The following is a 17,687-nucleotide window of genomic DNA, read 5'->3' as shown; positions in this document are numbered from 1 at the left end:
AATTGGGAAAATAATTTTGAAGCAACTTTCTCTGATGAAGGTCTCATTTCTCAAATTTATAGGAAACTGAGTTAAATTTATTTTTAAAAAGTCATTCCTCAACTGATAAATGATATGAACTATGTCCACAATGCTACAAAATCATACATATCCTATTTACCTAACAATACCATTACTAGATATGAATCCCAAAAGAGATTTTTTAAGAAAGAAAAAGGACCTATATGTACAAAAATATTTATAGCAGCTCTCCTCTCAGGGCAAAAGATTGGAAATTGAGGAGATAGCTATCAGTTGGGGAATGGCTGAATAAAGTGTGATATGTGATTATGATGGAATATTATTGTTCTATGGGAAATGATGAGCAGGATGCTCTCAGAAAAATCTGGAAAGTCTTCCACAAATTCAAACAAAGTGCAATGGGCTGTGTTCAAAGTAATAGCGATGTTGTGGAATGATCAGCCGTGAATGGCTTTATTATTCTCATCAACACAATGACTACACTGAAGGACTTAGAATGAAACGTGCTACACATAATCAGAGAAAGAACTGATTATATCTCAATAAGATTGTAGCATACACTTTTTTATTTCAAGGCTGTTTTGGAGATAGAGGGGAATCTATGTTTTCTTTAACAAAAAAAAAAATGAAAAAAAAATAAAGAGATGCATGTTCCTCAGACAGACACAGACATTGAAAGACAGAGATTTAATGGAGGTATTATTTTGAAGGACTATAACCCCTTAGCAGCAGATAAGAGAGCAGGTCATGAATTCAAAATCGAATTAGCTCTGGAAATTCAGAGTCAGGCTTCAGAAAGCAAATCTAGTGAGCTAGATTGACCAGTCTACCTAGCAGAAAAGCTGCTCTCAACCAGGAGCTCCAGGAAGCATAAAAAGAGAAATGATACACCAGAGCCATAAATTACCCTGGATATAGGGATCTCCCTACATGTGTAGCTCACTACTCCAAGCTTGTTCTCATTCTTCTTATGGACATTATATATGCTTATGAAATAATATATCCCAGATTTATGAAAGAATATTTTGCAATGATATTTACTATACTGTTATTAAATGACTTTGTTTTGAGCTATTTTGAATTTTCCAGAAGAATATCCAAGATAATCTCACCACCAAGGATGTGTGAGTTATAGTTTTAGGAGCAGCCAATTACAGAGTATCCAAGTGAGAGACTCAGTTATTAGAAAGAAAGGGCCCCAGAATGGAAACAATTCCATTGTGAAAAAGGCTTCTAGCAATAATGTGGAAAAGTCCAGCCTGTTAATCTAGCCCACCTTAGTACTTATCCAACTTTTTCCCTTCTTTGAGGTATGATTCAAGTTCTTCTATATGTTCCATAAAGTCTAATCATTTAGTTATATATTTTTCTTGTGTGCTTTAAAAAAAGAAACAAAAAACCTTAACTTTTTAACATTTCATTTACTCAATTCCCAGTGATAGAAGCCTTGTCCTACACAAATATACATAGTACAGTTAGTACTTTAGTATTTGTTGGAAGAAAGCAAACAATGGCTCTAAACCTACACAAGTGATGGATGATATCAATGTTTATGGCATAAAATATTCTTTAATCTTAATCCTATGTTTTAGAAATTTTAGAAATAGATAATTTGCTTATAGTAACATTATCCAGGATTTTAGAAGAAGAAAGAATAGTAAATATATCCTTCACAATCCAAATTACAGATGATTATCCAGCTTTGATTAGAGATAACCGCTGAGTCAGAGCTTATTACATTTTGAGGCAATCCATTCCACTTTCCACAGCTCTCATTGTTAGGAAACTGTCCATTGTAACAAGTCAAAATCTCTTTTTCTATAACTTTTATTGTGAGTTTAGAGATCAATAGAATCAAGGCTAACCTCTTTTCCAGATGAATACTGTTCTAATACTTGAAGACATATATTATTAACTTACCATGGGTCACAAGGCAAGAAAAACATGTAGTCCTGGACCTCAAGGAGAAAACATTCTAATGGGAAGAAACAACATGAAAAACACTATCTATCCATCCATCCATCCATTCATCTATCTATCTATCTATCTGCTATCAATTTATATAATATATATGTATATATTTGCATATATATATAACATAGACCTCTTTCTTTTTGTCTATTTATCTATCAGCAGCTAGGTGGCCACCAGCTAGGTGGCTGGCCTGGCTAGAATGCCAGGATTATTATTAAGAAGGCTCATCTTTGTGAGTTTAAATCTGGATGAAGGCATAAGCAGTAGGAGGAATTAGGAAAGACTTCTTACAAAAAGTAAGATTTGAGCCAAGAGACACAGATGTGAAAGAACATTCTAGGCATGGTATAACATTGAGTGAAAGACATAGAGTTAAGATGTAGTGTTCTGTATGAGAAACAACAAGAAGATTATGTTAATAAATTGTAAAACATGTGAATGGGAATAGAAAGTAGTAAGGCCAGAAAACTAAGAAAAACCATATTATAAAGGGCTTAAAAAACCAAACAAGATTTTAGACTCAATCCTGGAAGTAATAGGAAGCAATTAGATTTCACATTTATCTATCCATCCATTTATTTATTTGCTCATCCATTTATCTATTTATTCATATTATTTACTAATTAATATTTTATTTATGTATTTAATGTATTTATTGATTTACTACCCCTAAAACAAAATCTTTCCTTCTCCAGGACAAATATTTGGAATTCCTTTAACTAAACACTACCCCACATTCATTCTTATGCCTTTTTATTCTTTTCCTACAATCTATTTCAAAGAGATCACCTCACAAGTATAAGATAAGAAAATGAGGTATAGTAGATAGCAAATTCACCTTAAAAAACTGGAGGTTTTAGTGGACTTCAAGATCCTTATGAATTGACATTGTGATATTCAAGTCAATTTAATAAATAACTTATTATGGAAAAAGGTTTATAGCTTTAGTGCTGCATAGCTTTCAGTTTACTCCTCTCATTGTAGAGGTGAGGAATCCAAAGGCCAGGAAGATTAAATGATTAGTACAATTTCACACATATAGTAAATACCAGAGATAGGCTCTGACTCAACTCTTCCCACTGTACTATGTTCATTGATCTTAAGAATCCACTGCAACTGACCCAACTTCTTTTATATGTACTTGATGGTATCTTTCACACTACAGCTTGAGTGTAAAGTATGACAATATTCCACCATGAATCTTTCTATTGAATTTTGAGTCACCTGCCATTTTGATTTTTCTGAGATCATCCCATTCCATAGTTCAAAGCACACAGAATCTAGATGAGCAATGATGTTTTAAAGTTGAGGCTATTATGGCAGGAGAAATTGCATATTTGAGAGCAAAGGGCATTTCTCATATGTAACCCTGGCTATCTGCCACTAAAGTCCAATTCTGATGATTCACAATGCTAGGGAGCTGTCTTTATGTCATCAAAGGCTAATTGAGTTCTGGAATACTCTGACAAACAGAAAAGGCTTTTCAGTATGGGTCCAATGATGGATAGGTATTTCTTTTGTCCAAGAATCTAAATAAATAATTTAAAAGAATGTCATTATGTCAAGCGATTCAATTTTTAAGCAAGACATCACTTGAAGACCATTAAAAAGTCATGGATGAGAGTGAATACACCACCAAAGTCACAGATTCCTGAACTATTGAAGAAGATGCAGACTTCCTCCTTCTATTAAATTCTGGCCCCAGATCATTACTCATTTTCTGTGGGAACTAGAGATTTAACAGAGAGGTGCTTTGTAACATTCTGAGGCTTAATGAAATTAACAGCATGTTGTCTGAATGTATTTAAACTACCAGAGGAAGTCTAGTATCCTATTGATGAATCTTTAAAGGAGAATTTGTGACAAGATGTTGAGGAGAATTACACAGTCGATCAAGCAGCCAATTAATAAGAATTTATTAATATCATGTAACTTATTTCATGTAGAAGCTGAGTCTTGAAGGAAATAACAGATTGTGAGAGGGAGATGTAGGGGTAAAAGAGTACATTGCATAAGCAGAGCCAGTAGAAAGGCTCAGAGAGAGGAGAAGCACTGTTTATATAGAAGAGAAAGTAGGGGATAGGTTTGAACTTCAATGTGTGCAGAAGAAAAAAATTATATATATATATGTATTTATATATCTATACACTATATATTATATCACTCTATCTACACACACACACACACACATACACACGCGCACATACACACACTTGAAAGATAGCAGGGAAAGAGATACTGGAGAAATGCAAATGTCCAACACAGAAATTTATAGTTGATCCTAGATATAATCGGGAACCATCTAAATTTATTAAATGAGAGAGATAGTATGGTAAAACTTCACCTTGAGAAAATCAGTTCAGTAGATGTGTGTACAATAAATTGGAGTGGGACCATACTTGAGGTACCGAAACCAGAGGAGAGTATTACAATAGTCTATGTGAAAAGTGATGCAAACCTGGACAAGAGTGTCATTTGTGTAGTTGGTGAAGGAGGATCTATATAAGAAAGATTGTGGAGACAGGAATGATAAGATTTGGCAAATGACTGGATATGTGGAATGAATGAAAATGAAGAGCTGAGAATGACACTGAGGTTATAGACTTAAATAACTAGCAAGATGATGGTGCTCCTATGAGTAATGGAGAAATTCAAAAGAGTAGTTGGTTTTGAAGAAAAGGTTCTATTTTGGGAGTGTTGAGTTTATGAAGCTTATGAAACATTCAGTTTGAAATGTCCAGTTTGCAGAAGTAAATATGTGATTAAAACTCAGGAGACAGACCAGAGTTAGACATAGATTCAAAAGTCACTGGAATAGAGATGGAAATTGAAGCTACAGGCATTGATAAGGTTACTCAGTGAGAGAGTATAAAGAAAAAAAAGGGAAAGGACACAGGACTGAGCCTTGGAATACAACTACAGTTGGCAAGACATGGATACTGAAGGTGTAAAAGTATAATCAGAAAAAAGGAGGACAAAACCAGTAAAGAGCAGTGCCATGAAGACCCAGAGCAGAAAGATTATTTTGAAGAAAAAGTGGTCAATAGAGAGGTCAAGAATAATTTAGTATTAAGAAATTAAGATGTCATGGAAGACTAATGAAATCTATATACCTGAAAGAAGAAAGAGTACCCAAATTAATGAAAATATGGCTCCACTGAAATTTTGCAGAATAAAATCTAACCAGGATGGCCGAGTGGATGAAAGGCCTACAGCACTGGTACCCACTCACTCCTAGCTTTTGCTTTCCTCCTTTGACTGTTTTCCTGGATGAATCCAATCAGAAACTTTCAAGCTACTTTACTACTCATGTAGTTTAGAAAAGGTGGGAATTACAAATAAGGCCTTATTATATGCCTTGCCACTTTTTCCTAATCTCTTCTAGGCTTTACCTTCTATTCTGCCTCTTAAACTATTGCTATAATTTGAACCCTGCTGTCTGCCACTACCCCTGCATTTAGAATTAATGGATCTTTCCATCCACTCTATCATGAATTTTCTTTTCTGTGTTATTGCCCCTAATTAAAATGTGAGCTCTTTGAGAGTAGAAACTGTACCACTTAAATTTGTATTTCCATTTCTTAGCACACAGAAATGCATTTTCATTCATCTGTCTATCTATTCACTCATTTATGATACTCTGATATATTATTCAAGCAACATTAAAAATCCAAAAAAGCATAGGATTAATTGGTTACATGAGACTAACAATATTTATCTCAAAAGAATTTACTCACTATAATCAACTTAAGAAGCAAGTGTTGTGTAATTTATAGAATTGCCTTCAAGCCTGGAACAAGGAATTTGGTTTTCTCACTCTAAATTAATTTTTACAACAAAATAATGGGACTACTACCAAATAACAAGTATAGATTCATGTATATTGTTAATAACAGCAAACTTAATCTGTGTCATATATATTTCACCTACTTGCAAAAGAATATACACCTCCACATTTTTAATGTCTAAGAACAATTTAAAAATTATCAAATAAAAATATTGACAAAACAATTACATACCAAATTCCCGATGTTGACATGTAAGATATGTGTATATTCTTCTATTGCTTTATTTTTATCTTCAATTTCACAATCGGAAGAAGTTACTGGCAACAGAACAAGGATCAGTGAAGGAACTCCAAAGATAGACCTAAAAAAAACTAAATTCAAGATCATATAAGAATTCTATCGAATTCCAGGTAGTTATATAATCCAAGTGAAATTTATATATTTTTGATGAATAAAAGTTCATCTTTATCGGTAGAGATCATAAAGTTCTCTTTACAAATCAATGATTATTTTGAATAGAGTGTCATTTTGGAATATAGCATTCTTTCACTGGAATTAAGCAGTTTACTCTGATTAGCTGACTAATTTGAGTAGAAGTGATAAAGGTGAGGCAATCACTGCTTTTCTCAGAATCTGATAACTATCTGAAATTGAAGAATTAACTCTAGGGATAGAATGTTAGCTTTGTCTTTTTAGATTTTTTTGGTATTCATGAACACATGTACATTGATGTGTATATATACACATGCATATTATACATGGCTATGCACATATGTATATATATAAATACCCATGTCTCTGTTTATACATACATATATACATATACACATGTACACAATTATCCCTTTCACACTGTGAATTTTTACATTGCAATTTCTATATACTGCAGGTTGGTACAAGAAATTAAATGGGAATTTTTTGGGGAGTATCGTGGAAGCCACAAAAGTTTGGAAATTCAGAACTGCATAAAATATATGTATAGAATTATATAATATCAACATATTTAATATCATAATAATTCTGACTTCTCGCTGACATTTTTATAGCACTTTAGTATGTGCCAGGCATTGTGCTAAGTGCTTTACAATTATCATCTCATTTGACTCCCACAAGAACTCTGGAAGCTAAGTGCTATTATTATCCCCATTTTACACCTGAAACTCAGACAAATCAACTTGCCTGGGGCACATAGATAATAAATGTCTGAGGTTGAATTTGAACTCCAGTCTTCCTGATTCTAAGCTTGGCTTTCTATCCATTGAGATACCCAAATTATTTGTTAAAAATGTATGCAGCTTTAAAAAAAATTTTTCTGTTAGCAATGGAACAAAAAAATCAAATTGTCTGGTTGCTTAAAACTATCCTGAGATGATCTTGCTTACTGCTTCCTTTCAAGTTATAAATAATTTCCCAATAAATTTTGGGATTGCATGACTAACCTTGTGGACTTGTTGAAAATGTAATCCCCCATCATTCATTCTCATCTTTTGAACAGGGCAAAATGTAGCTTATATCCCTTCTCATTAGTGTTGAGCCCTGTAGATGAGAACTTTGCAGAAATTGTTTTATTGGATCTTAGTATTTAATATTTAATATTTAAATTTTTATTTAATTTAATTTGACTAATATTTAAAAGAATCTCCTTAGAAATGATCTAGTATGATCTTTATTCAAACCTTAATTTTATTTAGTATTACCAAGGTGTCATCTATTCTATATTGGAAAAATCTAAAAACATCTCATTAACCCATGAAGAAGCACGTTTAATTTTTGGATAACTTTGTTAGCAAGTTCTTCCTTCTATTAGGTTAACGATATTTTTTCACTTTAACATCTGTATTTGTGATTAATGTGTTGAGATTTGTCAATTGTCAGCCCATGCAAGATAATGAATTTTTAATATATAATTTCTACTAGCTATATCTTGCTAGGTATTCACTAGTTACTAAATTTTTATAGCCTGCAGTAATATGTTGCATAATTTCTACTGACTTCTTGCATAATCTTAATTGATGAATAAATCTGAGTTCATTAAGGATAACTTTCTGAGATTTCTGGTGGTAATTACCAGATCCTGGTTTTTTATTGTTGTTGGTTTTTTTTTTTTTTTTTGGTTCAACTTGTTGCATTTTTTACTTGACCTTAAAAAAATCAGTAATTAGTGGAAAATCCATGAAAAATCCTATGGACCATTAAGCTTAAACAAACCAATGAGAAAATCAATTTTTGGAGCCTTTAAACACACTGCACCAATTTAATTACACCAATATATTATCATACCTTTGAAATGGCTTTCAGAACAATAAATAAAAAGACAAATTCAAATGAAAAAGTAAATTTTGTATTATTGAAAAAATTGTATAAAAATCACAATGAGTAAAACAATTGTGTGCAGTCAAGTTTTCCTTTCTCTATCTTCCTTTTTTAATCTTCTAGGAATAAAATATCAGTAAAATCACTACAGAACATTTCCAGTCTGATGATAAGCAATTGATCATTCATTCACATTTGTACATGAGAGAACAGGCCTGATAACATTCTTCCCTTAATTTCACCTGAAAATAATGTTTCTGCTATCTGAACTGGTTACACCAACTTGGAGATCAATCCAGGTAACCACACTTTGATTCCCACAAGGCATCTTCAAGCACTTTCTGAACATTAGGGAAGATCACTCATGAAGGTAAAAATTGGTATACCCATTAGGCAGATATATAAACAGCCAACACCAAGAAGTCTTGCCTACGAGGTATAGAAATTTGGAATACCAGGTTTCCTTTCCAGCATAATTAATTCCATGGAAGTTAATTAAACATCACTCCTCTGAGAGCTGGCTAAAAGGCAGGGTAGAATCCAGCAGAAAAATTGGCTGAAGGTGTTCCTGTCATTTCAAGTTTCCCTTTTAAAAAATCCATGAATTTTTCTGCTCTGGAATCCTAACTCCTAGGTTCAGAATCCCACCTCTGATAATTATGAGGTCCCTTTAGTTCTAGGTCAATTATCCTATTGGTGTGGTGCAGTCTTTAGGAGTTATGCCCATGGCTACCTGGGTTTGGGATTGGTGTAATACAGTCCTTAGGCTAATGTATTTCTTCCCTTAGGACTATTACTTCACTTGGCCAGGATGCTGAGTCCAAAAGATTGTTGCCTGTCAGATAAAAGCCAGCGGGCTGGTGATAACAGGGCTCCTGAAATTAATCAGAATCAATAATGAGGTGCCTAAAGTTAATGCAGGTGTAGTATAAAATTGGCTAACCGCCACTTGACTTAAGAACATACTTCTGAAAGATTTTACCCACCCCCCAGTTCTGCTCATATAACTATAGGTAGGGCATAAAGTAAGAACTTGATCACTCCTCAACTCTACCTCTAAGCTATAAAATTATACTATCAATGACATAAAGCACTTGGTTTCTCTCACTTTTCCTTATAGAAATGTATTTGCTTCTCCAGGCTCTTTGCTAACTTCTTTTGGAATTTAGCCCACTTTAATTAGTGCTACTATTAAAATAGACTTTGCTCCATCACTTAGAGATGGTTCTAAGCCTAAAATTCTTATGAGATACTTCACAATACTGGTTTGTAACCCCAACATTGTGGAGTCTCTCTTGACCCCAATATTTGGTGGCCTGTAAGGGAAGATTATACCTTAGGATACTGATCTGGAACCACAACACATGTGCATCAAGTAATTCATTAATAATGTTTTTGTTTGCTTCCCTTTTTTTACTTTGAAAGTGATTTTTATTTTTATTTAGAGATGATAATGGATTATGGCTTAGGTAGAACCATAATGGGCTCAAACTCTTTTCCTAGGGAAAAAATGCCATGTTTCATATTGATTATTTTAAACTTTATTCATTATTGTGCAGATGATATGCATCAAAAAGAGTAATTTTCCATGTAGTTAATATTCTTGTATTTTCACTGTACTTTAATCTATTTTATATGTTTGCATCACTTAAATGAATCATGAGTATGTAACTGAGTCAAAGGCTTTGTAAAACCAATAAGGGCTTGTTCAATAATTGTTGAGTTTTTTCAGTCATTTATGACTTTTTGTGATCCCTTTTTTTTGGCAAAGGTATTATGGTAATTTGTCATTTCCTTCTTTAGCTCATTTTACAGATGAGAAATTAAGGCAAACAGGGTTAAGTGACTTGCTCAGGGTCATACAGAGAGTGTCTGAGGCCATATTTGAATTCAGATACTCCCAATTCCAAGGTCAATGCTCTATTCACTCAGATGCCTCTGGAGCAAATTAGTAAGGAACAATATTTAAATAAAATAAATGACATTAATTTCATAATTTAAAATGTGCTATTGGGAAAACTTGGGGTGGGGGATATAGTTTTTTTCTCAAACCCCCTATTCTACCTGCTCAATCAGCTGACATTATTTATATTTCTATGTGTTCACTGAAATATATTAATAGGATCACAGATTTTGAATTGAAAAATACCTAAGAAATCATCTAATCTAAGAGGCATTCTGGGAAGATGGAAAAGTCAGAAATTTCCATGCTCTCTAAATTTTCTATATAGACAGACAGAAAAGTAAAACAAACTGAATGTAGGACAGCAAAAATAAAGGGGTAATGGCAATTGTTTTAGTAGAGTATAGTCTACTAAACCCTCTAGCCCAACATCACTGAATTAACAAACAGTAGACCCAAGGGAAGCAGACTAGGCCTTGAAGAATGTCACTTCAACTTTCACTTCATACACAGTTTAAAAAAATTTTATCTGAAGAACTTTTATATCACAGCCTCAGGAACTTTAAATCAAAGAATAGCAGAAGACTGAGTGAGTGAGGCTGCAGGGATCCCCAGCCCTGTATTGAGAAGTCAGGTCTGGTTGTGCCTACCAGATGTGATCCCTCTTGGCTGTGGACTGAGAGGAGTGATGGATGGAACATTTTGGAGATAATATGGCTGGAACCCTAACTGTTGCTGAAAGGGGAGGAAAGAAGTTCCTGAGCATGAACCACTAGACAGAATTCAGAAAACAACAGTAAGGAAGACTGGAAGCCTAAGGCAATATCACTTACAAATAGGGATTAAAACTTGATACTATGATGAAGATGATGATACTTAGTTGCTAAAAATAAAACAGAATAAAAATAAAAATGAGCAAGCAAAAGAAAAAGAACCCAAGTAGGTGTTAAAGAAGATTTGAGTTTATGTTCAAAGGAAGATAGTGAGGTAAAAAAAGTTATTCCTACCTAAAAGGGTAACATCAAATGATTACCCTCCCTCCAAAAAAGAATTCAAAAATCAAATAAAAGCAAAAGCAATCTAAGGAAAATTATGAAAAAGTAAATCAATTGGAAAAAGAGATACAAAATCTCAAGGAAGAAAAACCAGAGTTGAACAAGTGGACACAAATGACATTATAAGACAATTAAAAAAACTGGAAGAGAATCTAAACCATGTCATTAGAAAAACAACTAATGTAGAAAACAGATTAAAGAGGGACAATATAATAACTGTTAGACTATCTGAAAGTTATGATAAAAAATAATCTGAGTATATATTACAAGAAATTATTAAGGAAAATTGCCCTGATGTTCTAGAATAAGAGAGTAAAATAGAAATAGAAAGAATCTACCATTCACCCTCTGAAAGAGATCCCAGGAAGAAAAGTTATAGGAATGTCATAGCCAAGTTTCAAAATTCCCAGGTTAAAGAGAAATTTTTGCAAGCAACGAGAAAAAAAAAACACATTTAAATTCTGCAGAAGATGAATCAGGATTTCACAAGACCTAGTAGCTTCTATACTAAAAGACAATAGAATTCTGAATATTATATTTCTAAGAACAAATGAGCTGGGGTTGTATCCAAGCAAAGTTGAGTATAATCCTAAATGGAAAAAAACAAACAGGCATTTGATGAACTGCAAGACTTTCAAGCATTTGTAACTAAAAGACTGAACTCAATGAAAAATTAGATATAAAAGATCCAGAAGAAATATAAAGAAATCCTTAAAGACTTTAAATGAATGAGGGAAAGGAAAAAGGAGAAGGTAATAAGGATAGTATAAAAAGAAAGGCTGAAAAGGAAAATAGTGAGTAAAAATAAGGTGGAGGGAAATTCTCAAATAACAATTATAAGTTTGAATGTGGATGATATGGACTCATTCCATAAAACAGAAATGTATAGCAGAATGGGTTAAACATAAAAATCCAACAATATGTTGTTTCTAACAAACACATTTAAGAATGAGAGCTAGAGTTAAAATTGAGAGTTAGAGCAGAATTTATACTTCAGCTGATGCAAAAAAATATAGCAATTATGATCGCAAACTAAATTATAAAGTAGATTTAACTAAAAGAGATAAACAGGGTAACTTCATTTTGATCAAAGGTACTAGTAGATAAGGAAGCAATATCAATACTTAACCTATAAGTAACACATACTATAGTATCTAAATTTTAATAAAAGTTAAATGAATTATAGATGAAAATAGATAGTAGTAGGGGACTTAAATCTTCCCTTTTTAGAACTAGATGAATCTAATAAAAAAAAAAGGAAGAAGAGAATAAACAAAATTTTAGATAAACTAGACATGAAAGCTTTATGGAGAGAATGAATGGAAATAAAAAGGAATGCATCTTTTCTCAGAAATTTATGGTAATTTTACAAAGACTAACCATATCTTAGTACACAAAAAATTTTATAGTTAAAAGCAGAAAAACAAATATTTAAAGTATCCTTCTCAGATCATAAATCAATGAAAATTAACACTGATTAAAACTAATTGGAAATTAAACAACCTAATCTTAAAGAATGAGTGTTAAGGAACAAATCATAGAAACAATCAATCATTTCCTTAAAGAGAATTACAATAATGAGATAACATATCAAAACCTAAGGGACATGGCAAAAGCAGTGATTAGAGGAAAATGCTTACATCAATTAAGTAGAGGAAGCAGATTAATGAATTGGGTATTAATTTAAAAAATTAAAAAATGAACAAATTTTAAATTCCCAATTAAACACTAAATTGGAAATCCCAAAATTAAAGCTGACATTAATAAAATTGAGGATCGACAAAAAAATTGAGTTAATAAAAATAGGAGCTGGTTTCATGAAAAAACAAATAAAATAAACAATTGGCTAAATGGATTTAAAGAAGAGAGAAGAAAACCAAATCATTGTTATCAAACATAAAAGGATGAATACATCATTAACAAAGATAAAATTAAAGCAATTATAGGAAATTATTTTGTCCAATTATATGCCAATAAATTTAACAACTTCAGCGAAATGGAAGAGTATTTATAAAAATATAAATTGCCTACATTAGCAGAAGAAGAAACAGAATATCTTAATCTACTTTAGAAAAAGAAATTAAACAAGCCAAAAATGAGCTTCCTAAAAGTACATTTACATGTGAATTCTATCAAACACAGATCAATTAATTCCAATGTTAAATTATTTTTCTCAAAAGATAAAAAAGCAATCCTGCCAAATTCTTTTTGTGAAGCAAGTATGATACTGATACCTAAACCAGGAAGAGTAGAAAAAGAAAACAAAAATTATCAATTAATTTCATTAATGACTATGAATGCAAAATCCTAAATAAAACGCTAGCTAAAATATTGCAATATATTGAAAAGATTATACATAATCTATTTACATGTAATCTAACATCTTTATTTTACAGATGAGGAAGCTATGCCCCAGATAGGTAAAATGATTTATCTAAAATAGTTTCTGGTCATCCCTGTAATCTTGAAGACTGGATAAGAATTGAATGTAGACTACCTCTACTTTCTAGGCTCACTCATCACTAAGATAGTGTGTATTCAGATGTAAGATGTCAAAATATTTTGGAGACACTGTTTTTCAGAGCTAAGGTTCAGCAAGCAGCTTGTGCCCTGACCTCCGCATAACAACAGTCTTGTGTTTTGGTTAATCTTACCCTCTGGCAGAATGATATTGCTTTAATCAGCATCAGTATTCACTAAGGTAACTAACTCCCTCTATTTCCTAAGGATCTTCATATCTTCACATCCTCACAATCCCTACTGTTTGTAACTGTTAGGTGAACTGAACCAGGCACTACCATGCTAACTCTCCTTCTGTACCTCACATCCTCCACTGTGATACAATCAACTTGGAAATGGACTCAGGAAAGCCTGCATTGTCCACATTGCTAATCAAGATCTAAGAATGATTGCATCATGGTCCAGCCCACTGTGGTTTTTTGTGGATGTAAACCCTGGCTTTTCTCCAGCATGTTAAGCCCTCTTCCTCAGGAGAACTGCTTGCAAGCATTTTTCTCTCTTTGAAATTAATTAAAACTTGTGTTAAATCTCTGACTCTCCTGTCTCTAGCTTGCTCTGATTGGCTCCAGCCACCTACAGGTTGGAGACCAAATCTGTTCTGGTTGACTTTCCTTGCAGCTCCTGAAAATAAAAGTAGGGTTCCTAACTGATAGAATTTCTGACTTCAGTTCCAGGACCCTGTCTATTAAGCTATGGTGTCTTTCAGATGCTCTAATATTCTAGCCATGGGCTTTTTGCTTTGTACCATTGCCCCATAATGCTGATGATGCTTCCCATCTGCTAGCCTTCCCCTTTATTCTTTGGCATTTCATTCCGAACTCCTTTGTTTCAAAACCTATTGTGAAACATGTTCTCTACATTTACTCTGTCTGCAAGAACATTTTTGTTTTGTTTTGTTTTTACTAGTCCAAGGGGCATAACATACCCAGAACTGACCAAACAGAAAATTCTTCAGATTTATGTTTTTGTAATTTATAATTCTAAAAAGGTCTGTTCTCCTGAATAATCTATAGAACCAATGTGCTATAAATCCATACTGCAGCTCACCTGGATTAGCTCACTGGGCTAATTTTTACTGTTAACTTCTTTCAATGTTGTTTCCTCAATTAAGAGCTTTTAATACCCCTCCTTACCCCCTAAGCCTAGTGTAATATTTAGAGACAAAACTGAAATCTCTTGAACACATTGCTCATAAACTGAGTTGTGTCCTCTCTTTTCATGTCCATTTGCATTCATGTCATGTCACTTTGAATATATAGACATAATTAAATCAAACAACTGTTTTCTTTCCATGTTTGGCATTAGGATCCAGAAGATCTATACTCTATGCACAACAAAGGGATAAAAATCTTGGGGCTAGGAAGTCACAGCAACACAGATCTGAAGCTAGAAGAAACTCACAAGCCATCTAGTCCAGTCCCTTTATTTTACTAGTGAAGAAACTGAGGTCTAGCAAGTTTGAAATGACTTGCCCAGAAGGTTGTGTCAGAGGTGGTATTTGAACTGGCGTACTCTTGATTCCAGGATCAACATTCTTTACCAAAATTCCTACATGAACAATTCAGCATGAAATCATCTTTCCAAAGCAAAGTTCGTTAAAGGAGATTAAACCATAGACAATGAAACAGTATTATGCACAATTAAGTGTCCAGTTAAATCCTACCTATTCCTCCTGAGACTAAGTTATAAAGATCAAGAACCAAATGAAGAGAAGGCTGATCCCAAGTTTGGCTCCATACTCTTTGTAGCTTCCTTTTCTTTTCCTTGTGTCATTATTCATCCTCGACATTGATTCAGTTACTTAAATGGTAAAAATAAAAGACAGTAGTGAAGGATTTTTTTTTTTTGGCAGGGGGAAGGGTGTGTTGGTGAGTCATTCAAGTTGGGAATGGCTTGGAGAAGAGAGTATAATTTTAAGTACTTCTAACTGCATTTTGCTCTTATCCATCTACTATATTAAAACCTTGATACCATCTTCAACACACACACAAAAGGAAAAAGAGAAAACAACAAATGTTACAAAATATCTGCCCCAGTGTTAGGGAAGTATGTCCTAGCTAAAGTGCATCATTTTTTATTACACTTGCTTTCAGAAAAGATTTTATAATTTTTTTCAAATAACATTATTCTGTGCTTTGACAAAAGTCTGAAATATGTGAGCCTAGTTACATTAAGGGAAATCCCTCCTAACTGTTCAATTCTAGGATTCCATGAAATACTCTTTTTCATCTTCCTGTCCAAACAAAAAATGTCCAAGTTATTGTTTTGTGTGGTGTTATGAACAACTCTATCCTGTTATCCTTTCCAGTTCCCTGTATCTCTTCCAGTTGCAGTGTCTCTGTCATCTTTTCCAGTTTCTTTCCTAAAAAAAAATTTTTTTTTTTGGTAACACTTTACCATATCCTCAAATTACCTCCCTTCTTGGTTTTCCCCTTCTACCTCTTAAGTCAAAAAAAAAAAATAAACAAGAAATTTTAAGTTGTTAATTATTCCTAAGTTTTAAGAGCAGGTAAAAATAGTATTGAAAACCATTTGTTGCTATTATTCTCTTTATTAGACATATAACTTTTCTTAGCTATTAAAAAAAAACAACTTATAATATGTGACTAAATACAGATATGGCTGGTATGTCAACATTTTTGCAACTATAGTAGGTATTTTAACCTTTTCCTGTCTATTTTATCGTGGAGTCAAAGTCACAGATGGATTTGTGGGTCAGTCAGCAGAAAATTCTATTGGAGACTTTTAAGAAAAGGCTGAGAATTGAGGTTATGATAAATGTCTAATTCCAGTAGAAGTAACCTCCCCAGAATAGGATATAAGATTTCAGATCTTCCTCTCCCTCTCTCTCTCTGCCTGTCCTTCCTCCCTCCCTCCCTCCCTCTCTCTCTCCCTCCTTCCCTCTTTCCCTTCCTCTCACATCAAAGAGTCTCCTCCTCCCCTAAAACATAGACCTACCTTTTGTCACTGGATTTGTTTGTAAAATCAGAAGGGGTGCAATTTTGATTTCAAGTTCTAGCCAGGAAATGAGACTGATCTATGCCTCATTCTGTCCGTTTCCTCCATCCTCTCCTTTGAGGGTTATGACACTTAAACTACTCCACTCCCTCTGTACAGCTCTATTCCTTTCACCTTCCTTTCTTCCCTGCCCTTTCTCCTTTGGGTGCCATAAACCTGTTGGCCCTTTGTACAGTCCATAACAGCTGTCAACAGAAAGTAAACAGCCTGGATTCATTCTTTGCTAGTTTTATCCAATCTCTTCTCGGTTCTTCAATCCATTCTCTTTCAGTGGGAAGGAAAGGGGTGGTAGTGGGGTGGCTTGTAATTCCGAATTTGATTCATGCCTAACTCTTTATCCAAAGTAGATCTATAGGAAAACCCAGAACATTGCATGATTCTGCCCCCACTACGAGTCTCGTGGCTGGGTTCCGGGCAGCACGAGCCAAGTACAGCCCTAATCACGAAAATCACAATTCCACTAGGGGAAAAACCCGGGATTTTCCAGTGACCTGCCGAAGTGGGGTTAAAAAGGCGCCTTGGGGGAGCTTCGCTTTCATTTCGGCTGAGCAGTCGGAGAGCTACAAGCAGCCCTCCCTACTCGTCGGGTGCCAGTAAAAAAGTAAGCAGGCACGGGCGCAGTGGGGCAGGAGACTGGTCTCGGTGTTGGGTGTATGGTGTCCGGGATCGGGTATTGGGCTAGGAGAGGGCGGTGGTCTGCAGGCTGGACTAGGGACTGGGCTGGAGGATGACCCGACTGAAGGGGCGGGGAGCGCCCGCAGTTTTTATCCGTGCAGGAGCTCCAGCCGGACGCAGCTCCCAGCTACCCTTTGCTACTCGCCAAGGGAGGCGCGGCCCCAGGTGCGAGAGGCTGCACCTCGTACGCAAGCCACCCCGCTAGAGCCGGCAGCTTGGAGTGGGAGAGCCTGGGCGCCGGGAAGGTGCAAAGTGCAAGGTGGGGCTGCAAAAGAAAACCAGTGGTTGGGGTAGGGGCTGCGCGGATCCGTTCGGCGCCCCGAGGTGCACGGGACGCAGTACCTGTCACGCTTACCATGGAACATGGTCTGCGTGCGCTGCAGGAGCCGGTTGCGGTCATGTTGGCGGCAGCAGAGTCTC

At 34.6% G+C, this 17,687-nt stretch overlaps 1 protein-coding gene across 1 annotated transcript in view; it reads right to left on the bottom strand.

Annotated features, from left to right (window-relative positions):
• Positions 1 to 8,424, bottom strand: part of IL7 (interleukin 7) — a 30,530-nt gene extending 22,106 nt beyond the window's left edge. Inside the window, exons 1-2 of the mRNA XM_051973583.1 lie at positions 8,339 to 8,424; positions 6,015 to 6,144 (exon numbers count right to left, since the gene is read on the bottom strand). Of these exons, the coding sequence (XP_051829543.1) occupies positions 6,015 to 6,144; positions 8,339 to 8,424 (216 nt within the window). The remainder of the gene's footprint in view (positions 1 to 6,014; positions 6,145 to 8,338) is intronic.
• Between the last annotated feature and the right edge of the window lie 9,263 nt (positions 8,425 to 17,687).

This window comes from Antechinus flavipes, chromosome 1, assembly GCF_016432865.1.
Source record: "Antechinus flavipes isolate AdamAnt ecotype Samford, QLD, Australia chromosome 1, AdamAnt_v2, whole genome shotgun sequence".
In the NCBI taxonomy this organism is placed as follows: domain Eukaryota; kingdom Metazoa; phylum Chordata; class Mammalia; order Dasyuromorphia; family Dasyuridae; genus Antechinus; species Antechinus flavipes.
Note: the sequence above shows the minus strand (reverse complement) of the source record. Positions and strands in the feature narration are given on the sequence as shown.